Source organism: Lissotriton vulgaris, chromosome 2_1, assembly GCF_964263255.1.
Source record: "Lissotriton vulgaris chromosome 2_1, aLisVul1.2, whole genome shotgun sequence".
NCBI classification, from domain to species: Eukaryota; Metazoa; Chordata; class Amphibia; order Caudata; family Salamandridae; genus Lissotriton; species Lissotriton vulgaris.
The window spans coordinates 393,098,794-393,122,692 of NC_141687.1; the positions used below are offsets into that span (position 1 = coordinate 393,098,794).

The window sequence follows — 23,899 nt, forward strand, 5'->3', positions numbered from 1 at the left end:
CCCACAGCACGGAGACAGAGACAGAAAGGAAAGCGCTTCACTGTGCAGGCCATACAGCGATTATCAGCTGTGGCCTCTACTGCACCCCCTGTCCTGCAAAGCAATCACGCTGAGGGTGGCTGGGGAGGGGGTGATTGTTTACAAGAATCGGCCTCCATAGGAGCCAGGTGTTTCTCAGGCCTTTTGAGCCATTTTCACCATGGCCCCCCTGGGGCCCACGCCGCCGGGGAAACAGTGATAGTCTTAACACCTCGCCCACAGCCCCTCACATTCAGGGCACAGTGGGCGAGGAAGAATGGGTCTGGCTGTGGGGGCCAGGTGATGTTTTGAAAGCGCACAATCTTCACCTTAGCTCCCCCCCTCCCCGTGCAAGAATTTAAAAAAAAAAGGGTTATAGTTCTTTCTCAGTGTCATCATTTTAGAACTGATGCATTTTCAATATTACATTCAAGGAAGTCATGGTTGCAGCTTTTTTATTTTATGCATCTAACAACCATTGACAAAACCTATAGTTCTGGCTTGTTGTAGGTGTAACATTACTTGCTGTATTATATATCTGAACGCAATGACAGAAGCAGCAAAATACCAGTCGGGCGGCACACTATGCTAAGCACAGATTTGTAGCTTAGGCGTTTTAAGCTACGCCCATAATTACATTGAACACCCCCTTTGGAGAGACCCCTCAGTTTTGTCATCCCACTTAAAGCCCTGGAAACAACACCATGTCACAGACACCTCAGGGCCTGGCACTGTGCATCATGCATGACTCATGACTTCCAAGGTTTCGGATTGACTATGTGCAGGGGCATCTTGAACGCCTCCCTTTGCTTTAGGAAACTAAAGCGAGGGGTGGGTTCCTGATGAGTCTCTTCTGTCTGCAACTCTGCGTACAAAGGCTCAGCTCACAATTATTGTGGAAAGGTGGGTGAGAGAGAAAGTGAAGGGATGGCTGGATGGATCAGTGAAAGGCTGAATGGATGAATGAAAGGGTGAATGGATGGATGATGAGAGAGAATGGGTGGATGGATGAGTGAAATGATGGATGGATTGATTAATTGATAAGTGAAAGTGTGAATGGATGAACAAATGTGTGAAAGGGTGGCCGTAAGGATGGATGAGTGAGTGAAAGGGAGGGTACATGGGCAAAAGATTGGATAGATGAGTGAAGGGGTGAAAGGATGGATGAGAGAAAAGATGGATGGATGATTGAAAGGATGGATGAGTGATATGGTCAATGGATGGATGTATGAGTGGATGAGTAGATGGATAGTTGGGTGGATGGAAGGAAGGATGGATGGCTAAGTGAAAGGGTCGATGGAGAGAGAAAGGGAGAATGGATGGCTGAAAGGGTGAAAAGGTGGAAGGATGAGTGACTGGGTGGATGGATAAGAAAGTGAAAGGATGGCTGGATGGGTGAGAGGGCAAATGGCTAGATGGATAAGTGAAGAGATGGACTGGGTGAAAGGGTGGATGGAGAGAAAAAGTGAGGATGGATGTGTGGATGACTGAAAGGGTGAATGTGTCTAAGGGTGAGTGACTGGGTGGATGGATGAGTAAGTGAAAGGGTGGCTGGATGGATGAAAGGGTAAATGGATGGATGAGTGAATGGATGGATGGGTGGAAGAGTGGATGAATGGGTGGATAATGGGTGGATGAGTAAAAGGGTGGATGGAGGGATGGATGAGTGAAATGATGGATGGAAGAATACATGATGGATAGGTTTGCAAATGGTTGAATATGTTTGGATCTGGATTAGCGGCATCTTATTTTTGCCACTTTACATCTCACAATGACTATCCAAGCATATCTTCCCGACCATTTCTCTCACCAAACATGCCTGCTCAGAACCATGAATTGTAAACAAAATATCAGACTGGACAACCCAGTGCTGTAACCATATATACAGATTATTATCAAATGAAATATCACAAAAAGACCTGCACAGTTGATCAAAGCTGCGTGCATACTGAAAAACCGTGAAGTACACGATTGGTTCAACCTGATATAAACGTATTTTGACTAGTGCTTAAATGGTTGTCTATTTACTTACTTACATAATAATGCGCAACCTCCTCTGATGGGTCTGTAAAACGTACCTTTTGTCCAGAAGGTTTGTTCTGAATTTTAACCCTTTGTTCTGAATTTTACACTCCCCATCCTGAATTTGCACCCATGCCAGTTGGTCACCCTAGTCCTGACACTCCCATACAGAACTACAGAGTGTTCACCCTGCCTTTTCTATTTGGTTACTCTGGTAACCAGATGCACCACACTGCCAAGCTCTAACTCAAGAGGGGCCATTTAATCCCCTTGGCATCCCACTCTCCACAGGGCTGACCAAAGTAGGCTGAGTAAAGCAGTACTCAAAGCTACATCGAGTGTGCCTCAATTGTCATCCCACCGAATCCAGAAAATACTGCACTAGACTCAGTGCAGTAGGTCTTCCTCAAAGGTTTACTTGACTTGCCACATCCAGCACCCAGAAATGCGATGTGTTGCTAGCCGATCCCTTCCTCTGAAGCAAGAAGGAACCGGTAGGAACCATTTTGAAGGCAGCAACAGATGTGAATAAAACTGTGTTTTTTGTATATAGACATCACTTGCTGGCTGTGAAATAAATTTATGACTAGATTGTACAGATACATTTTTTCAGCATTCTTTACACCCCAGACTGCCTTTTCCTCATTTGTGAATTCTTACTTTTGTTATTACATGTTCTGTTCCCAGAGATTCCAGTCTTACCCTTTCTCCTTGACTTTGTACTAGATTTATGATTTATGTGATGATTAGCTGGTTGGGAAAGAGTATCTAACGACCTTGTGCAGGGCGTTAAGACTGCATGAAAGTATTCAGTTATCAGACCTGCAGTGCTCCTAGTCTTTACCAATGCTACTTGCTCTGTAAGCTTTAAAAGGCTTAATTTACTAAATATTTCTCTACAAATTAGACCTCAAAGAGTAACCAAATTGTGTTTCATGAAAGGGCACGCCCCTTGAATGTGGGCCACGCCCCTTAACTATAGGCCACGCCCCTTAAATGTATGCCACGCCCCTTGGACGTGGGCCACTTTTTTCATCAGTGCCCGGGCCAAATTGTGATCCAAATCCGACCCTGCCCACAAGACCATCACCGGTCGCCATAACGCGGTCTTGCAGAAATGTAGAGGCTCATCGTGCGGAGCTGGGGTTACAAGAACACCAGTCAATGTGGCTGCATCTTTGCCCAGCCGCAGCACCAAACCGCCAAATCGGGCCACCCCCCCACCTGGAGCAGCTCAGGCAGGCAGCGGTTAGCTTACAGGGGCAGCCGCACAGGTCATCAGGTGAGGTTGAATGCCCGATCAGGCAGCAGCAGTGCACAGTGCTGTAGTAGGCCACACACCGGGGGCACTTGTCAGTGCTTCAGGCCACAGAACTCCGACGAGGACGCAGTGCCCATCCGGGTCCAGAGTCGTCTCTGCGACTCAATCCTGGCCTCCGGCAGGCATCAAGTCCAGGCACCCAGCTCACCACGACCCCACCCTCAGGCTCACCTGTTGGCCCTGTCCCCACGAGGCCTCTGAAGTCTGCTTCAGGCCATGGTACAGGGCCACCCATTGACCATCAAAACGATGGCCAGATTCGGTTGTAACCTCCCTGCCACAGCACCCCGGGTCCACAGCCGCCCAAATTGGGTACAGTACTGCTGCACAGGGGATAGTTTGCACTCCAGGGTAAAGCGTCCCAGACCGCGCTCTGAGAGCTTCAACGATGTCTGGCCATCTTGGTCGCCGGCTCGGCTCCACCTCACCAACACCGCAGATTAGAAAAAATAATAATGTTTGACATCACAACAAACACCATTAGTTTAAAAAGGTAAGAAAAAGTGTTATATGTTAGTCCCGTAAACACACCAGTAACAACAACAAACACCATTAGTTTAAAAAGGTAAAAAAAAAGTTTTATATTTTAGTTCCGTAAACACACCAGTAACAACAACAAACACCATTAGTTTAAAAAGGTAAAAAAAAAGTTTTATATTTTAGTCCCGTAAACACACCAGTAACAACAACAAACACCATTTATTTTAATTTCTTATAAAGCGCAGGAATCAATCCCGGAGGGGTATCTCCGCGCTTTGCCAGCTAAGACAGTTATTAGGTAGAGCAGCCTGAGGTTTATGTGGATGGAAATGCTTCTTGGAAAAGGAGGGTTTTTAATGCCTTTCTGAAGGACAGGTGGTTTATGGTGGTTCTTAGGTTAGTGGGAAGGTTGTTCCAAAGGGCAGGACCAACAGCGGAGAAAGCACGGTCACCCTGTCTAGTCTTCTTTGTGATGGGAGGTTTTAACAGGGCTTGGTTGCAGGAGCGCAGGGACCTGCTAGGCTGGTACAGTTCAAGAGATTGGGCTAGGTATTTGGGGCTTACTCCATACAGACATTTGTGTACCGTACAACAGATCTTAAAGTGGATGCGCTGTCGTATGGGAAGCCAATGCAGTTCTTTCAGCAAGGGCTTGGAAGGAGTCCTGGCAGGTACACCCATGACCAATCTGGCTGCCGTATTCTGGACCACCTGCAGACGGCCTACTGCATCCGTACTGGCTAATGTCAGCAGGCCGTTACAGTAGTCCAGGCGGCTGGTTACCAAGGCCTGTACAAGTGTCTTTCTGCATGTGGCAGGAAGGAAAGGAAAGACACGTCTGAGTAAACCAATGGTGTGAAAACACAGACCCGCGATGTAGTTGGTGTGTTCTTTCATGGTCAGTTTTTGATCAAACTTCACTCCAAGATTTTTAACGTGTGTTTTGGGTACCGGTACTGGGCCAAGGTCGAGTGGCCACCAGTCAGGGGTCCAGAGGATACTTGCTTTGCCAAAGAGCAAGACCTCAGTCTTTGTTACATTGCACTGGAGGCAGTTCCTCGCCATCCAGTGTGACACCGCTCTCATACCCTCAGCAAAATTCCCCTTGATTTTAGGGTCAAGGGAGCTAAAAGGGTAGAGGAGCTGAGTGTCATCAGCGTAGGAAACCGGTATGAACCCGTATTTCCGCACAATCTCAGCAAGGGGGGCCACATAGACATTAAACAATGTAGGGCTAAGGCATGAGCCCTGTGGCACCCCCTTCGTGAGCCCCCTTGAGATGGAACGAAAGGGGCCCAGGCTGGTAGATTTTGATCTCCCGGCCAGGAAACTCTCCAACCAAGATAGTGCTACGCCTCCGATTCCTACTCCCTGCAGCCGGTTCAATAGGGTGTTATGAGACACGGTATCGAAGGCTGCGGACAGGTCCAACAGCACTAGAATCATAGAGCCCCCTCTATCTTGTGACATTTTGATCTGATCTGTCACAGAGAGGAGGGCTGATTCAGTGCTGTGGTTGGGCCTGAATCCAGATTGGGATTGGTCCAGGCCCCCTGTCGCTTCGATGAAACTGGAGAGGGTGGTGTTGACGTGCTTCTCTGCCAGTTTGCTGATGAAGGGGAGGAGAGAGATCGGGCGAAGGTTGGAGAGTGTAGACCAGGGCATGGTGGAATTTTTGCGAATAGGGTTCACTACCGCTTCCTTCCAGGCAGATGGAAGTTGGCCTTTGGCAAAAGACAAATTAAGTAGGTTCTGAATATGAGGACCTAATATCTCGATTAGCGGAGGGATGAATTTAGCTGGTATCAGATCGGAGGGAGAACCAGATTTAGTTTGATTAATGAGAGTAGTCAGGTCCTTAGTAGTAATTTTGGGGATGTCCAGAAGAGTTTCACCAGAAGTCAGTTGTGGAGCAGTTTCAAGGGCCTCAGTCCCCAGAGTGTCAGAGACTGTAGTGATTTTTTTATATATAGCTTCAATTTTTTCCTCAAAGAACTGAGATATGTCATCGCATAGTTCTTGGGTGAAGGTGTCTGGACTTTCACATACTTCAGGACTAGTGAAGGTTTGAACGATTTTAAATAACTCTCTAGTAGAGTTACCTGCTTCTGCGATTTGAGTGGCCAGACTCATTTTCCTAGCTTTTTTGACATTTTTGTAGTAGGAGGACATAGCCTCCAGGTAGCATCTCTTGTCTTCCCTATTACCTGTACGTCTCCACAATTTTTCCATTTTTCTACATTTCTTCTTTTCACTTTTGAGAGCTTCCGTATACCATATTTCCCTTTTTGCTATAGTAGGTTTTTTGGCATTTTTCTGTGGAGCAAGAGAGTCAATAGCTGTTATCAGCGTAGAGTTAAACATGGAGAGAGCAGTGTCAATATTATCGAGATTGGTAAGTGAAGGCTGTTCCCAAATTTGAGTGAGTTTGGGAAGAGTGATTTTGTGCCATGGCCTACGTTTAATAGAGTGGGTGGCCGGGCGGTTAGTGGAGTTGGATAGGTGAGGTATGGAGAAGTCAATACGTTTATGGTCCGACCAATTAATATGCTTAGGGGGATGGCAGTGAACGTTAGGTTGGGTAGTGAGGACCAGGTCTAATGTGTGACCGCCTGAATGAGTGGGGCCACTATTTCTGGGGTGTAAACCTAGCAAAGCAAGGTCAGAAAGAAATGTATTGGTATCCTGATGGTCAGAAATGTCAGTATGAAAATTGAAATCTCCAAGTAAAAGGAAGTTTTCCTTAGCTTTCAGATAGGGGGCTAGTAGTTCAGTGAGAGCTAGGGAAAAGCCAGCATTGGGTCCAGGTGGACGATAAACCAAGGCTCCTTTCCACTGTGTTTTAGAGTTGATTTTTAAGTGAAAGATGAGTACTTCCATAGTAGGGAGCATCACCTGTTCTAAGACTCTAATACTCAGGGTGTCTCTGTGTATAATAGCGATTCCGCCTCCCACCTTCACAGGGCGGTCGAGTTTAAAAAGGTAAAAAAAAAAGATTTTATATTTTAGTCCCGTAAACACACCAGCAACATAACAATATCACCAAGACAAAGTGCAAAGTGTCCCCAGTGTCAAAGCAAAAACACAATTAGCATATGATAAATATAATATACAAAGCTTTTGTATGGCACACGACATATCCAAGGGATAAATAGAAAAGTCTCATCAATATCAAAACAGCAGTCTGTTTGCCTGTGAAAAAAGCTGTCAAAGCGACTTCAACCAACGGATTGCTGTTCTGATCATTGATAAGGCTTTTCTAATTATTCAAAAATGAGGAGCGGGACACGGAGCTTAATGAAGGTCTAGTGCCTGTGCTCCAAAATAATGAATCAATACCAATCAAGGACCACTTGGTGGCCTCACACATCCCAAGGGATGTCATGCTTCATCATAGGGCGGTGCTCCTCATAGGGCTGGCGCTGAAATGCCCTACGGGTCCCCCAAAAGGGTCGCTTTGTCAGAGATCTTTTTGTTTTCCTGCGGTATGATGAGCGCGAGGTAGTGCTCGTGCAGTGATAGGTGAGTAAACATTGACTAGAGGGTATCTGGAGTGAGCAGATTTAGTGAAAGAGATCCGCCTGTCACGAGTTAAAAACCAAAGGGTTAGCGGCTGATAATGGCCCTCAGTAGCTGTGAGATACTGTGTAAGTGTGTAAGTGGAATGTGTTCGGTTGACATGTTTCGCGCTCTTGATGGTCTCAGGAGGAGATCCCTAGCACTTCTTCAGGACCAAACGGAAGAAAGAATGTGTAAGAGATGGCCTCATCAATTGAAGTGGTGCCACCAGAGGGACCTAGAAGATGGTCCAATCTGTGAGATTTATAAATGTATCCTCATGAGTCAAGTGAGAGTGTGCATACCATCACAATGGTTAAATCGGCAGGCACAAACTGCTGCACCTACCTGACCTCTTGTGCTCTAATTATGCCTTGGAATTGTCTGACAGTGTTTCTAATTTCCATAATATAAAACATTTTTTAACTTTTTTAAACTAATGGTGTTGGCTGTGATTTCGAACATTCTTATTTTTTCTAACCAGTGGTGTTTGTTGTGACCTTAGCTAGTTCCACGAATCTGACAAGTGTAATGTCTCTATGAGACTATTTTGTCAATTTACGATTTTACTGTTTGCATGACATCTGTGTGAACAAAATTGAACGGTGGCTGGTGTAAGATATTACTTAAGGTCGCTTAGAAGCTATGCTTTGAAATCAAGCTAAAGAGTGCAGGAGCTATGATTAAATACTGACAAACCACGTTAATAAGCTGGTTTCAGGGAGAGCAGGATTGTTACATGCCTGGGTCATACAAGTGTATTGCAGTTGCATTCACTTAAACAAGAGTTCAATAGAAGCTATTCCGTTCAATAGATTTGCAGTCTAGGCCTGTGCTGTGATGAGCCGCCCAGGAGGTCGTAGGTTCGAAAATATGGCAGGGCCTCCACCAACTTTCATCCATCGGAGGCCAATAAAATGATCGTTTTTGATAATAAATTGCCAGATTATTTCATTGATAACTGAATGGCCTACTCCAGAGCATTCATATAAAGACAATTCATTATGGGAATGGCAGTCTCGGGTCATTTCAAGTACACGAAAGCACTAGATTTTAATGGTTTTCCTGACAATAAATGGGAATTTATGTAGCCAAGACTTTGTAACTGCATTGTCAGCAGAGCAATTTACAATTCCATCCTGCCTGTGGGGGGTGGGTGTGTGGGGGGAGTAGCAGCGCATATGATATAACTCTCTAGCTGCGTTTGCCTTTTGTGATTTACACCTTCGACCAGCTTGTAAATTTTAACAGTTGCACTAAGTAATGTTTTAAGGCAGGGACCGTTACATGAATGTTTAATATTTATCCAATTGCATGGATAGAACTTCTATGTTCTGCCTGGAGCGAAGTGTACCTCAAAGTGTCACACATAAGGCATTAAAGTGTCACACATAAGGCAATAAAGTGTCACACATAAGGCATAAACACACAAAAAACATGGAAATGGCATACGTTGCGTAACTTAAAACATGGCGCCCGTGCTCGCCTTTACCTTTCTAGCGTTCTGCTTATCACCATGAGTACCCTTTGTCAGTCGTAATGCTAAACTCTGTTAAAGATGTAATAATAAATACAAATAATACACAAACACTGCATCAGCGACGAGGAGACAAGGAGATGGGACCAATGTCACGGTCACAACAGACACAAACACTGAAACAGGAACAGGAAGCTCGTGAAACTGACACAAGGAGACACTGAAAACGGAACAGGGAGACAGGAGCATTGCCACTAAGACAGGGAGACACTGCCACGGGGTCAAGACCACACAATCACACTGGGACATTGACACACACTTGAATAGGGATTCAGGACCATTGGCTTTGGCACAGGGAGACACAAACACTAAACCTGGAACAGGGAGACACAACAGGACTGGGAGCCAGGACCATTGTCACTGAGACAGGGAGACACTGCCACTGGGTCAAGAAGACACAAACAATGACATCCGGGCATTGAAATACATGGACTGGGAGGCATGACCAGTGGCTTTGGCTGAGATACTGAGATAGAATGAGAGACACTAAAACAAGGACTAACAGACACTTAAACGGGGAGTAAGAAACACCGACATGAAGAGTGCAGCAGCAAACATCACTCGGTGAGCCGGCACCAATCTGCAAGAACCCTGAGAAACAGAGGGACATATAGCGCCCAGACGCCCCACAGTGCATCAAGGGCGTGCCAGTGGCCGATGACGGAAGTGAGCTGTGCAAGCACTAATAAGGGTGCCGTACCCAGCTCTCTATTATGCAGGTTGAAGCTGCTGTGGCCCCTGTGATCTACAAAAACACCCCAGAGAGCTCGATTGATAGTGCAGTCAGTGACTGGCCAGTATTCTCAGAACCTAGACTTGAGCAGACTTCAGGCTTTATAAATGTTTGGACCAAATCAGCAATGAAGTGGATCGCCCATTGGAGGGACACCTGACCCTGGAGGATCCAGAAGATCTGGATGGGTTTCCAAGGTCTCCCAGGCGCGTGTGACCTCTGTTCACTTCCAGTGAGCCTGTTTAATTCTATCCCATTTAGAAGGAGCTCAGAGAAGCTCCACCTCTTCACCAGGAGAGTCTGGGAGCCATCTTGAAACTACCTTGTAGGGAATGCGATTGAAGAGAAGATGTTGATGATCTTCTCAAACATAGACCCCAAACAGTGTGTTTGTCCTTTTCTCGCAGAATAACAGATTATAGCTCCCTGCTAGAGACCGTGAAGAATGTAGTGGTCGAGTCTGCCCACGCAGCAGGCAGAAGTCTCCCATCGTGCTTTGCTAAAGGCTTTAGCGACAAGTAAGTGAGATGTTAGTAGATGCCTCTCCTGTCCAACTCCAGATCAGGGAAACGTCGAAGTACTGTGGGCTTCATTCTCAGTCCTATGAAACAGGAACGCGTTCAGTCAGATGTGCTGGCAAGTATGGCTTATTTTGCATTGAACCCTAGACATTACGTTAAACAATTGTGACATATTGTAGCGATTTCAGGTGTCATTCAACCCTGCAAGAATGGACATCACCGCAGCCGCTGCACTACAACTCGCAGAACGCCCTGGGTAAGGGCGATGCGGAGGTTGCAAATGGATGCGTGCATATAAGCACCTCCCAGGAAGAGGAGGGTGCTTGTCAATCTTCCTGATTCCTTGCCGTAGTGAATTGCCGAGCGGACGCTTTCCTTCCCGCACGGAGGACGCCAGAGACCTTGCTGAGCGGACGCTTTCCTACCCGCACGGAGGATGCCAGATACCATGTTAAAAGGAGAGGTAGGAAGGAAGGTTCTTGGTTAGACAGCGCGACTTTGCTACCAAGCCTGCCTGCCTTCTTGTACTTATACTTCGTACTTTTTTTCCCCTGATTATTATTTTTGCTTCGAAGTTTCACTGCCTGTTACCTTTTCCTGTAAGGAGCTATTACAGGGTACACAACATTCCTGCAATTACGAGCTGTGATGTGAACAGCCCAAGTCGACAGCTGAGTGATAAGCGCTGCTGTCCTTCACTCCTGTCCAAACATTGCTGGATCTCGAGTAAGTGCGACATGAGAAGGGTTCTAAGTTAATGTGCAGGTGTCAGCATTGTGTCCTAGTAACTCGACTCTCCTTTTTTCTCATTAACAGTCTTGTGTCCAGAGGAATCCCATACCCTAGACCAGACCCAGACGAGTGTCCCATCAGCAGTGTTTTCTTTCTTATTTTGTCCCCTTCCCTTTTTCCCCAGAGTGCTCCCTGTCCTAGCTGTGTTAATCGCACTGGGGGAGTTAGCGCTTGAGGGAACTGGGAGGCTCCTCTTCAAGCTGTGGTCCCTGCTGGCATTTTGGAACAGGTTAGTGGCATCTGTGTTTCTAATTTGGGCTGCTAACATTCCGGTAAGACCTGACAGATTGACAAGCCCAAGTTAGAAGCTCAGCCCGGACCATGGATACTAGTGCGGTATTAGCCTCACTGCTTGAGAGCTTTAACGAATTACAGCATGAAGTGCATGCTTCTAGGTTGGAAAACCAGGATCTCAAAAGAGACATGAATACTATGCGCAGAGGAGTTGCAGGCATAATGCGCAAAGGCCCAGGTGGTGGGTCTTATATCAGAGAGGCTACTCTTCCTCCGCCAGGGCAAACAGTGCCCCTTTCTTAATCCCCGGCAGCATCAGGGGGTGGGTTCTTTACAGCCACTCCTTCGCCCCCCTCACCTACAGATCAGACCCCTACTGTCCATGTGATACAAAACATGGGCATACCCTTGGCCCCTCCGGAGAGGTTCTATGGAGATCCCAAAAAATTTGAGACCTTTCTAAACCAATGCAGACTACACTTTCTGTGTAAACCCGCTGTATTCCAGGACGAAGCAGCAAAAAACGCTTTCATGATGTCATATATGGGCACGAATGCTGCAAGTTGGACCATTCCACTGATGGAACGTAACGATCCTGTGCTCCACCGCTTCACCGATTTTTGTTTTGAGATGAGGAAACTCTTCGATTGTAAGTCACATATGATGACCCTGGATCGAGAACTCCTTCAACTACGTCAAGGGTCGCAGGACCTACTGACTTATATCACCTCCTTTAACCGTCTCGTGGTTGAGACTGATTGGCCACAGGAGAAGAGAACAACATTGTTCTACCAGGGGTTGCGAGGAGAACTAAAAGATGTCCTTTCTCAAGTGGTCCAACTACCGGCGACCTGCGAGGAGATGATCAACCTCACAGTGCAATTAGACCATCGTTTAATGGAGAGACGAGGGGACAAGAACAGGGGAGAGATAAGAGGATGGTACCCTAGACCAAAACCCCTTGTTGAGGAACACCCTAAGAGTACAGATGGGGCAGAACCGATGCATATAGGGGGCATCCGAGGTCCCCTTACTATGGAAGAAGGCGACCGACGAAGGAAGATGAAGCTCTGCTTGTATTGTGGGAAGAGCGGTCACTTCATAAAAGAGTGCAGAGCAAGGGCCCAACAACCCAAGAGAAACCCGCCTCCTCGAAGACCAGCCGTCATGGGAACAAAAGAGTCGTTGGAAAACTGAGGAGTCCGAACCAGAAGGAGATCACTGGGTTGGACGAACGATGTACTTCGATCTCCTCACAAATCGCTAATACATTAATGCCAGCGGTGGCTCATATTAATTTGAGAGTGCCATTGTGGGTTTCTTCGGACGCCGCTACACCAGTGGATGCCTTGCTAGATTCTGGAGCCACCGGAAACTACATGGACATCGACTATGCATCCTCTATGGGGGTATCCTGGGAGATGAAGGAAGAACCCGAGAACGTAAAAGCAGTGGGCGGGTCCGCCTTAACTTCAGGACCAGTAGTGAAGCATGCCTTACCTCTTTTCATGCAGAACGGGACGGATCACTCCGAGTATATCCAGTTCGACTTGATAGCGGCACCTCAGTTCCGTGTGATTCTAGGGATGCCCTGGCTGACCTTACACGATCCTGCCGTAAGCTGGACTGCACGCACCGTATCCTTGAACTCTGCTTATTGTCAAGAACACTGCAGACTTCCTCTCCCTATATCCGCAGGAGAAAAAGAAGACAATGCATGTGCACTCTTCCTGGCCACGGCATGTGTACCAGACGTCACCTGTAACAAGACCACCCTGCCAGACGAATGCTTGGAATTTCAGGCTCTGTTCGACAAACAGAAAGCCACACACCTACCCCCGCACCGGGTCTATGACTGCTGCATTGAGCTTCTTCAAGGTGCTGCTATTCCCTGCAGGAGAGTCTACACCCTCACAGAAAAAGAAAACCAATATCTGAAGAATTACATAGACGAAAATCTGGCATCCGGATTCATTCGTCATTCCACTTCTCCCGCATCCTTGCCCCTTTTCTTCATCCCAAAGAAGGATTGTGCTGAACTACGAATGTGCATCAATTACCGGGCCCTCAACAACATTACGGTGAAAAACCGGTACCCTCTACCCCTGATTTCGGTCCTGATGGACCAGTTGAAAGGAACTCAATACTTTACGAAGCTGGATTTACGTGGGGCCTACCATTTAGTCCGGGTCCAACGTGGAGATGAATGGAAGACTGCCTTCCGGACCAAGTTCGGCCTATTTGAGTACAGGGTGATTCCATTCGGGCTCTGCAACGCCACAGCAGCCTTCCAGTATTTTATGGACGAGGTGTTAAGAGGGCTGCTAGACACCATCTGCATGGTTTACATTGATGACATCCTCGTGTACTCACATACTATCCAAGAACACGTTGAGCACATAAGGGAGGTACTGAGTCAACTGCAACAACACTCGTTATATGCTAAACTGGAAAAACGCTTGTTTCATGCGCAAGAAGTAACCTTTTTGGGTTATGTGATCAATGCCAATGGCTTTCAGATGGAGACTGGGAAGGTGGAGGCCATCACAAGATGGAAGACCCCTCAGAACGTCAAATCAGTGCAAAGTTTTTTAGGCTTTGCAAACTATTACAGACGTTTCATCAAAGATTTCTCCAGGATTATACATCCCCTATCCAGTCTGTTACGAAAAAATGTTCCTTTCATCTGGGGTGAGGACGCTGAACAATCATTCCAATACCTGAAAGAAAGATTCACCCAGGCTCCAATCTTACGTCATCCTGATGCACAACTCCCGTACATACTGGAAACCGATGCTTCACAATACGCCCCAGGAGGGGTCCTGTCACAAAGACAGCCCACAACAGGACAGATCCACCCGGTTGCTTACTATTCCAAGAAACTGGGCCCCAGTGAAGTCAATTACTCTATTACCGACAAGGAGCTGCTGGCCATCAAGAGAGGATGCGAGGAGTGGAGACACTACCTTTTGGGAGCCTGTCATACCTTTGAGATCTACACTGACCATCGAAACCTGCTGTTCTTGAAGACAGCCAATGCCCTTACTCCTCGTCAACTCCGATGGACCCTCTTTTTCTCGGATTATGATTTTGTCATAAAATACCGCCCTGGTCCCCAAAACGGAAAAGCTGACGCCCTCTCTTGCAACCTGGACGTCAGCGAAGACCAGACAACAGACAACATCGAACCACCCGTGATCTTGTCGGAAAAAGCTTTTCCGCTACACACGATTGCCTTGCTCACCTCCTTGGACTTCCTTGAGGACCTCAGAGAGTCATTGGCGGACGTCGATGCTGACGCTTGGCTTAAGGAAGATCCCCAGTGGCGGTCACAGAACGACAAACTATTGTACTATCGTCACGCTTTATTCATACCCGAATCTAGTCTGCAAGTACAAATACGGAATTGGGCACACGACTCCTTGCTGGGAGGCCACTGGGGTACGTACAAAACAATCGCCACAATGGAGCGTTCCTTCTGGTGGCCCTCATTGAGAGATGACGTGAAGAAATACATCTGAAACTGTTCTGTGTGTACCCAGAGTAAGGCACAACATACCCGGCCGATGGGGCTACTCCGCCCTATACCCATTCCACCCAAACCATGGCACACGGTGTCCATGGATTTTATAGTGGAAATGCCCTTGTGTCAAGGAAAATCTGTGATCCTGGTGATGGTGGACCACTTGACCAAAATGGGTCATTTCGTGCCATTAGAGGGTTTACCGACATCTGCAGAGTTGGCACTGGTTCTTTTGCAACATCTAATCAGGGCCCACGGTCTTCCTAGCATCTTCATAACCGACCGTGGGTCACAATTCACATCCCGTTTCTGGAAATCCTTCTATAAATCATTGGACATTGATGCCAGACTCTCAACGAGCTACCATCCCCAGACGGATGGAAAAACAGAACGCCTCAACCAGACAGTTGAACAATACTTGCGCTGTTTTTCCTTAACGAATTCCACAGACTGGGTTACCCTCTTATGGTTGGCCGAATTCACGTATAACAATACAGAGCACTCGACCCTGGGTTGTTCACCTTTCTTTTGCCTTTTGGAATATCATCCGAACATCTTGCCCTTCGATTGGCCGGTTACCTCCAATCTCCCTAGTGTGCAGGAACATCATGCGCACTTACGGGCGGTTAGACTGGATGCACAAAACCACTTAGCGGCAGCTCAGGCTTCGCAGAAACGCTTCGCTGACAAAAAACGCAGTCCTGAGCCGAACTATCAAGTGGGGGACAAGGTGTGGCTGTCTACCAAAAATATACACCTCAAGGGAGTCAATAAACTGAAACCTAGATACATAGGGCCCTACAGTGTAGAAGAGGTCATCAACCCTGCAGCGATGAGGCTGGCTATCCCCCGTTCTTGGCGCGTACACCCAGTGTTTCACGTGTCCCTTCTCCAACCCTGTCCCATTGACACTAGATTGCCCTGCCATCCCCCCTTGTGCTTGTGGAAGGTTTGGAGGAGTACGAAGTGCAAGAGTTGTTGGATTCTAGGATCCACTGAGGTAGGGTGCAGTACTTGGTGGGTTGGAAGGGACTTGGGGTCGAGGAAAGGACATGGGAACCGGTGCAGAACCTCCACTGTCCCGACCTGTTGGTTCAGTTCCATCAAAACCATCCGGGTAAACCCGGTCGACCGCTGAGTCGGCAGTCCTTGAGAGGGGGCTCTGTAGCGATTTCAGGTGTCATTCAACCCTGCAAGAATGGACATCGCCGCAACGGCTACACTACAACTCCCAGAACGCCCTGGGTCAGGGTGATGCGGTGGTTGCAAATGGCTGCGTGCATATAAGCACCTCCCAGGAAGAGGAGGGTGCTTGTCAATCTTCCTGATTCCTTGCCGTAGTGAATTGCCGAGCGGACACTTTCCTTCCCGCACGGAGGACTCCAGAGACCTTGCCGAGCGGACGCTTTCCTACCCGCACGAAGGACGCCAGAGACCTTGCCGAGCGGACGCTTTCCTTCCCGCACGGAGGACGCCAGAGACCTTGCTGAGCGGACGCTTTCCTTCCCGCACGGAAGATGCCAGAGACCTTGTCGAGCGGACGCTTTCCTTCCCGCACGGAGGATGCCAGATACCATGTTACAAGGAGAGGTAGGAAGGAAGGTTCTTGGTTAGACAGCGCGACTTTGCTACCAAGCCTGCCTGCCTTCTTGTACTTATACTTCGTACTTTTTTTCCCCTGATTATTATTTTTGCTTGGAAGTTTCACTGCCTGTTACCTTTTCCTGTGAGGAGCTATTACAGGGTACACGACATTCCTGCAATTACGAGCTGTGATGTGAACAGCCCAAGTCGACAGCTGAGTGATAAGCGCTGCTGTCCTTCACTCCTGTCCAAACATTGCTGGACCTCGAGTAAGTGCGACATGAGAAGGGTTCTAAGTTAATGTGCAGGTGTCAGCATTGTGTCCTAGTAACTCGACTCTCCTTTTTTCTCATTAACAGTCTTGTGTCCAGAGGAATCCCATACCCTAGACCAGACCTAGACGAGTGTCCCATCAGCAGTGTTTTCTTTCTTATTTTGTCCCCTTCCCTTTTTCCCCAGAGTGCTCCCTGTCCTAGCTGTGTTGATCGCACTGGAGGAGTTAGTGTTTGAGGGAACTGGGAGGCTCCTCTTCAAGCTGCGGTCCCTGCTGGCATTTTGGAACAGGTTAGTGGCATCTGTGTTTCTAATTTGGGCTGCTAACATTCCGGTAAGACCTGACACATATATTCTATAAGATAAATAGAATTCTGTTCAAAGTTGCACTTTCTCAGAATCTCATCATGGTTGTCTTTCTATGGTGTTCTAAATAAACTAGGGCTCTTGGTTTCCTCTATTGTGACTGTCAATGAACGACTCCTGGCTTCTGTTGCGATATGGATTCCCATCGAAGGTCTGTGGAGACGATCAAGATGGGGGTAATAGAAGGGGGCCTAGGCAATGAGACCCCGTCCCACAGGGAGCAAGAGGAACATTTATGTGCACAGGGAGAGGTATTACCGCACATCACTGGGGGGCCTCATCGGTATCAGACTGTCCATGTCTGGAGGCCACATCTGCGCTCTTGTCTTTAGGCTAAAACAGCCTGAGGAGGAGGACAGATGAAAGGCAGAACATAGGTAGGTGGCATCAGAGTTAAATCACAAGTCCTTTGAAGACAAGCCCCAGAAGCTAAATGTGTGCACATTGGAGGTAACCGAGATTGAGAACAAACATTCACATTTTTATGGGGAAGAAATAGTAGAATAGGTGGTGTGTGTAAAATGAAGTGTACCCAGTGAACAAGTTATATGGGAAACCTCTAGAGAAATAGAGCATCTTTTATTCATGTGAGGGATAAAATGTCACAGACACCATGGAGATGTGGCAGAAATTAATGCATGAGTGGAAGAGGCGTGGGAGGCCAATGATGGTGAAAAATTGTGGGGGGAAACCTCTGAATTACACAGCTAGAGGGGACAAGAAATAGTCAGACAGGAAAGACCCTGTGGACTTTAGCTGGCATTCAATATAATGTTTCTTGGTTTCATTGTGTTCTTATTATCTTTAACATACCCCTCACCGACAAAGACAGTATTAAATAAATAGCAGGTAAAAACAGACATAGCAGCGTGAGCTGAGAGTCGCGCCTTGGCAGTACCTGACCTCTGCGTTGCACTTCTGCTGAAGCTCCTGGGTCAGATCATTGTGTAATGTTTTCAGCTGAAGAGAAAGAGAAAAGGAGGTCCAGTCTTGATGAAATGGTGAGCAGCCAGTCCCACCCCTTCATGTAAAGGATCAGCTGTTGCTAGGCCAATAATCAAAGCAGACTTGGAGCACATATGTGTAAACCAAGCCAGGTTCAAGGCCCACGCGTCAAGGGCCCACCCGCACTCGCACCCAACCCTGCTGCTGTCCTCCTGGCCAAGGAGAAGCAACCGCCACTAATACAAGATAATTCACAATATTTAAAACTTGCCGCCATTCCTCTAGGCCTCTCCTACCTGGATTTGGAGGTGGAGTCAGGGGCAGGAAGGAATATGGTGCACATCAACAAACTGCCTGGCGGGCAAGTTCTGGAGCCGGGCGTGAAACAAACCCTGCCCTGGCCAAGTGAAGGCAGAGCAGAGGCATTCAGCACCCGTCCCACCCACCGAGATCAAGCTGCCCAGGGTAGGGGGCTTTCGAAGAGAGCATGAGCTCTACCAAGAACAGCTTGAGGCCTGGCTGCAGCGGTGCGGCTTTATCCCAGGTCTTATAATATATGTATTTATAAAGCATACCTTCACCCTTTGTGGTGCCTTGGCACTGAATAACAAATTATTATTGTAAACCAACTCAGTGGTACTGATTTTATCAACTACGGAAGGATTAAAGGCTGCGTGGACCTGCTGGGACTCGAACCTGTGACTATGAGGAAAAACACAAATCCCTGGAGTGGATGTGTCAGCCCACAGAGCCACCATGCCCGGCACTACATGGTTAAACTTAGTATCTTCCCTGATTCCGCATCCATCCCATTGAGGGACCAAATATACCAAACCAATTGCTCACACGTCTCTGCGTTTCACGATGTTCCCTTCTTTCTTGCTCCAACAGTGTGATCAGTTTCGAAATCTGCTCCTGCAAGTCATTCACAGTGTCCTCCCTAGAAAAGAAATCACTCAGATTATTGTGACATCCACCCAAGAAAAGCACACTGTCCCGCGGGAAAATCATGAGCGCTCCCTACAGCCCGAGGCCAGAAGGGCTGTGGACAGTCAAATGAGCTGCAACTGACATGCGACTGAGTCTTCCCCACTGCCTGGCCCCTACTGACTTCTCAACACTATCCATTCACAATCACTCTACATTTTCACAATGGCCCTTCCACTCAATAGTGAGCTTATATCACTCAAGAGAATTACCCAAGACTTAAAAACAAGGAAAGTTCAATACATAAACGTACTTACAGCTCACTGTGCACCTCCAACCTGGGATCAGAAGAAAAAAAACGAGAGTTACCAGAAGGATGTAGCAGATTTTGCCAGAGCAGCGCTAGTGGATCATCCATAACCAAAGCCTTCCTGAACCCAGGTAGCATGCAGCCATGTAAACACATCATGTGCGCAGGGCGCCATTTTTGTTTTTATAAACCCATATTCTCATGCTGGAGTCTACAGCTGGAGCATGGACTTATTACTTTACAAAGCAGCGTCCAGGTGACCGCCAGGCAGGTAATTTGTCCCAAATATACATCATGGTTTCCTAGTGACATTGCTTCATACTTCCACAAGTTCTGATATTGTTAGTGCTCCAATGGATTTTGGTATCAATACTACAGACAATCTCGTTAAAAGTCTTAACCAGAGGCTCCGATAACTGGTCCCCTTAGGGATTAGGTTGGAGTGGACCCTACGTTCGCATGGCTTTAATTCCTCAACTTTAAGGTTCTACGAACACTTTATGATTCTGCAGAGTTAATTTTATCTTTAAAGTGATCCTTTTCTAAACCACTAACTGGTGCACTTATGACTTCCTAAGGACCCCTGATAGATTATAATACCCCCTATCTTCCAACATAAAATGCGTGCACCATCTCAGCCCTTGCCGCTGTCCCCTTCACGCCTCCAAGGTTGAAACATTGATGGACACTCCGGGAACTGAACCTGTGATAAATTGTCATTTCTTTGGAAATTGACAGGCAAAATATACCCATCTTAGCAAACCCTTACAACCTAGTATTTCTCACTACACATCTTACCACGTTCACCTTGCTTGCCCAGGTCACTCATTTTGAAAAGACACGTTAATACCTTTTTCTTATTAGTTGATACTTTTTTTAAAGAAACATGGACACCATTCTGTTTTTGCACACAGGTTTCTGCTGTTTTGCATTTGTAGTATTGATTGCAATGTCAAGCGATTGCTTATAAGGTCATAGTTTGAAACCTTTTAAAATATGACGTGAGTGAGCTTTGGAATCAAGATCTGGGAATGTTTCAGCTCCATGAGACTCAGCTGCACTGCCGCCCCTGGGACTTTATAAAAAAAAGGCAAGGGAAGGTGGGAGAAAGTGGCAGGAGAAAAGCTGCCATTTATGTTTTATGCAGGTCCTACGTAAGACAACGTGTTGCCCAAACGTAGGGAAATGTGTAGTATGAAAGCAGCAACATCTGTACATGACTCCAAGCTGAGCGTGGAGGCCGCAGTGCATATTGAAGTAAGGGACTGGTTGGTGAACACCTAGTCAGGTTGTGTACAGTTGGTTGGTGACCTGAGTTTCTGACATTGCTAAATCGTGGCAAACTCTTAGGCCCTTGACCAGTCCAGGTCATCAGCATTTTACTACCAGAAGCTGCTGTGATATAAGAGACTGAGAGATCGAATATGGCTTCTGGGGATATCCACCTCATTGTGCAACACGTTTGGGAAAAGGCTAGAGCGTGATCCACTGTCCTATCATCAGCTGCCAATGCAGTTTTAAGAACATGTCTTTTGACTCATTGAAATCAAAAAATCAGTTTTTGGGACCATAGTCCATTAAACTTTTACAACATAAATTAAAAAATAAATAAAAGGAATTGACCATTATATTTAAACAATTTGGTAAAACCACCAGTTTGTACGAATCAAAATGTATCCACAAAGGCATTTCTATATAACATACTCTAAACATTAAATTTCCTACATGTCCAGTCATTATTCTTCTCTTATGGTTCTATGAAATCCAGCTAAAGAGGAATCTCCTTTCTTATTACCCTCTGTAAAAACGTCCCAACAACACTTATTGCATCAAATATAAGTTTGAAAATTCTATATTACATGCCTTGGTCTGGTAACATAGAAATATGCAGAAAATTCACATCATTACTCCGAGAATCTATCAGAAAGGAGGACATTGAGAACTTTGTTTGGAAATATTTGAAGTCATATTCATGTGACATCATTGCTATTGCCATATGTAATTCTAAGTGTGTGATTTTTCAAAGGAGCATTCAAGGTGGGAGAGTCTAAAAAAAAAAACAACTATAGTTTTTATATATCTCTTTAGACTGGCTTCCCACCTCAGCTTACTACTCAAGAGTTCATTTTTACAATAAAAAGGAATTTTATCTTCTCTGGAATAAACTATCAAATGTCAGGACAGCAGTCTTGGTCAGTTCTGATTGCCTGTATCATAGAGATTTCGAAAGTTCAAAACAGCTTTGAAACACCGGCCCTCCAATATATTTCAGTTTTGAAACCTACTCATGTATAATATGTCAGAACCATATTAGCATGTTGATTGAACCATTGCCTTAAACACATCTGAGACTGGTACCATGGTGGGTCCTCCAGAACCAGTGGCTAAACGTCGGCAACATTACTATACTTGGTAACACCCGGGATTTTACAACTTCTAAATGCATTCTCCAATCCAAATTAGATGAGATGTGCATTCCTAGATATCTACAAGAGGATACTTCCTCTACCGTTGTTTTATGCAGGAACCATTGGTGCCTTTCCTTTTTATGACCAAAAAGTATAGCTTTGGTCTTTTCCATCTTTCCTACTCATTATGTGGTATCAAACTTCTTATGTGACCTTTTTTGCCTCCAATGGGATGGCCGCGAAGAGGGCTGAGGACCTTACCCGGTAATTAATTGTTTTAAAAAAACGTCCTGTTTTAAAGACTTTTTTCAAAGAAAGGGGCTTCCTGGTAACACAGAGCAGGAGCGAATTTAGCACCAACTCCCATCCTCTTATTCTGATGCAATTGGTTGAACCAATCGCATCAGGAAAAGATGTTGACAATGAATACACCAAATGGGTTTTGGCCCAATTTAGGAAAAAGAAGGTAGGGGTGCTCTATATAATGCGTAAAACAACCCTACAGCTTATTCATTTTAAATCCAAACTGTGTCTAATCGATAAGAACATTGAATAGAAAAAGAACTTAATCAATGTTAAATAGACAAAATTTATGGATTGGTTTTGATTTAAGATGATTGTGCTGTTACATGCAATGATTATTCTATTCATGTTATGGAAGCATTGCATAAAAGTACCCGAGTTCACAGACATCATGAAAGTATACGTAGTAAATTAATACAGACATGACAGCGAATGTCTGCATGTCTATGGTTGTATTGTATTACATTGGTACAAAGGCTGGTGGTTGCAGGTGTTTTACATGCTCCATTTCTCCTGAATGCACATTTAAAAGGCCAGAGGTGGGATTACGCTTGAACTTTAAAAACACGCCTTGAGAACGCATTGCCACTATTTCTCCAGTCCAAGGCCTTTAGATGTTTATATGGAATCTCAGCCACCGCCCAAGACTCTTATGTTTCTATGTAGGAAAAATACTAGGGGCGGTAAAGGATCCTGCTGAAGGAGGGCTAATTGAATGTCTGCTGAGATTATAGTATCTGCATTTAACTGGCTAAAAAGAGTCGCATTAGTGAGACTGTGCCTTTCATCCACATAATTGAGCCAAAGGAAAATCCCTGGACTGTGTACTAATTGCTCTGTACCTTCTATCTTCATACATACAAATCAATCAGACCTTACAATTATCATACAGTATCAGGCCATCTACGCGTCTACCTCGTCTTTCTAAGACGAGGTAGACGCGCGGATCATCCGATACTCTGAACATATCCGATTCGCTGGCACGCAGAAAGAAAAACGGTATACCTCGATGCTACGAGTTTTAACCTAACCAAGAAATATTTTTAACTGATATCCAGATCAAGATAGTGCATGAAAGAAACCCAAATAAGAAAATTACAAGGCCCCTGCCAAACACAAGAAAAGCACCAAAAGTTAAGAAGTATACCACTGTCTGATAGAGATGCAAAACAGGATTTTCACCTTTGTTCTGAAAAGAGAATAAGTGACGTCCTGAAGAATTAAAAAAAAAGGTAGCTCCACCTGTCTTATCATTACGGGGGATACCGACCAAAATAAAGGATATACCTTCCTGGAAAAAAAGATATACAATACTGATGAACCCCACGTATACAGCGGTCCTGATGAAGGTGTATACATATCAGTTAAGAACACCGAAACGCGTCGACGCATTATAAAATAGAACCCAGCCAGATCCCAAACAGAGAACAGATATACCTGGATTTTGGTTACTGTGATCCTAATTACCATCTGTATACTTGTGTATCATATCTACAAGAGGATACTGGGTCATGCCTAAACAAGAATAGGGAAAACGTATTACCTATGGTGGAAAGGGGTTGTTTTGTGGAACTTAGTAGAATATATTTTGTGTAACTCTTATGACCGTTCTCTGCTTTTTTTCTTACATCAATGTATTTTTCCATTTGTAAATTTGCACATGTACATATTCTCATGTATTAGAGTTGACAAAAGTGTTTAACAAATTGTTTTTTTAAGTACTACAGACATAGGTCTGTTTTTTAACCTTGGATACAAAGATTTTAATAAAAACATAAGACTGTAAACGTCATATTTTCGTGTTGGCCTGATACTGTATGATAATTGTAAGGTCTGATTGATTTGTATGTATGAAGATAGAAGGTACAGAGCAATTAGTACACAGTCCAGGGATTTTCCTTTGGCTCAATTTGTCGATAGTACCCTGTTCCCTGGAACTCAGTAGGGTCTTCTCTTTGTTGTGAAATCACCTTTCATCCACATAGCCTGGGGCACGCAGTTGGTGGACCACCCGTTCAGCATAAGTATAAGGAGTAGGATTATA

General features: G+C 45.8%; 1 protein-coding gene across 1 annotated transcript in view; it reads right to left on the minus strand.

Moving 5' to 3' along the window:
* Window positions 1-23,899, minus strand: part of TRAK2 (trafficking kinesin protein 2) — an 845,826-nt gene that overhangs the window by 202,372 nt on the left and 619,555 nt on the right. Inside the window, exons 20-22 of the mRNA XM_086955254.1 lie at window positions 19,152-19,172; window positions 18,754-18,847; window positions 17,861-17,922 (exon numbers count right to left, since the gene is read on the minus strand). Of these exons, the coding sequence (XP_086811380.1) occupies window positions 17,861-17,922; window positions 18,754-18,847; window positions 19,152-19,172 (177 nt within the window). The remainder of the gene's footprint in view (window positions 1-17,860; window positions 17,923-18,753; window positions 18,848-19,151; window positions 19,173-23,899) is intronic.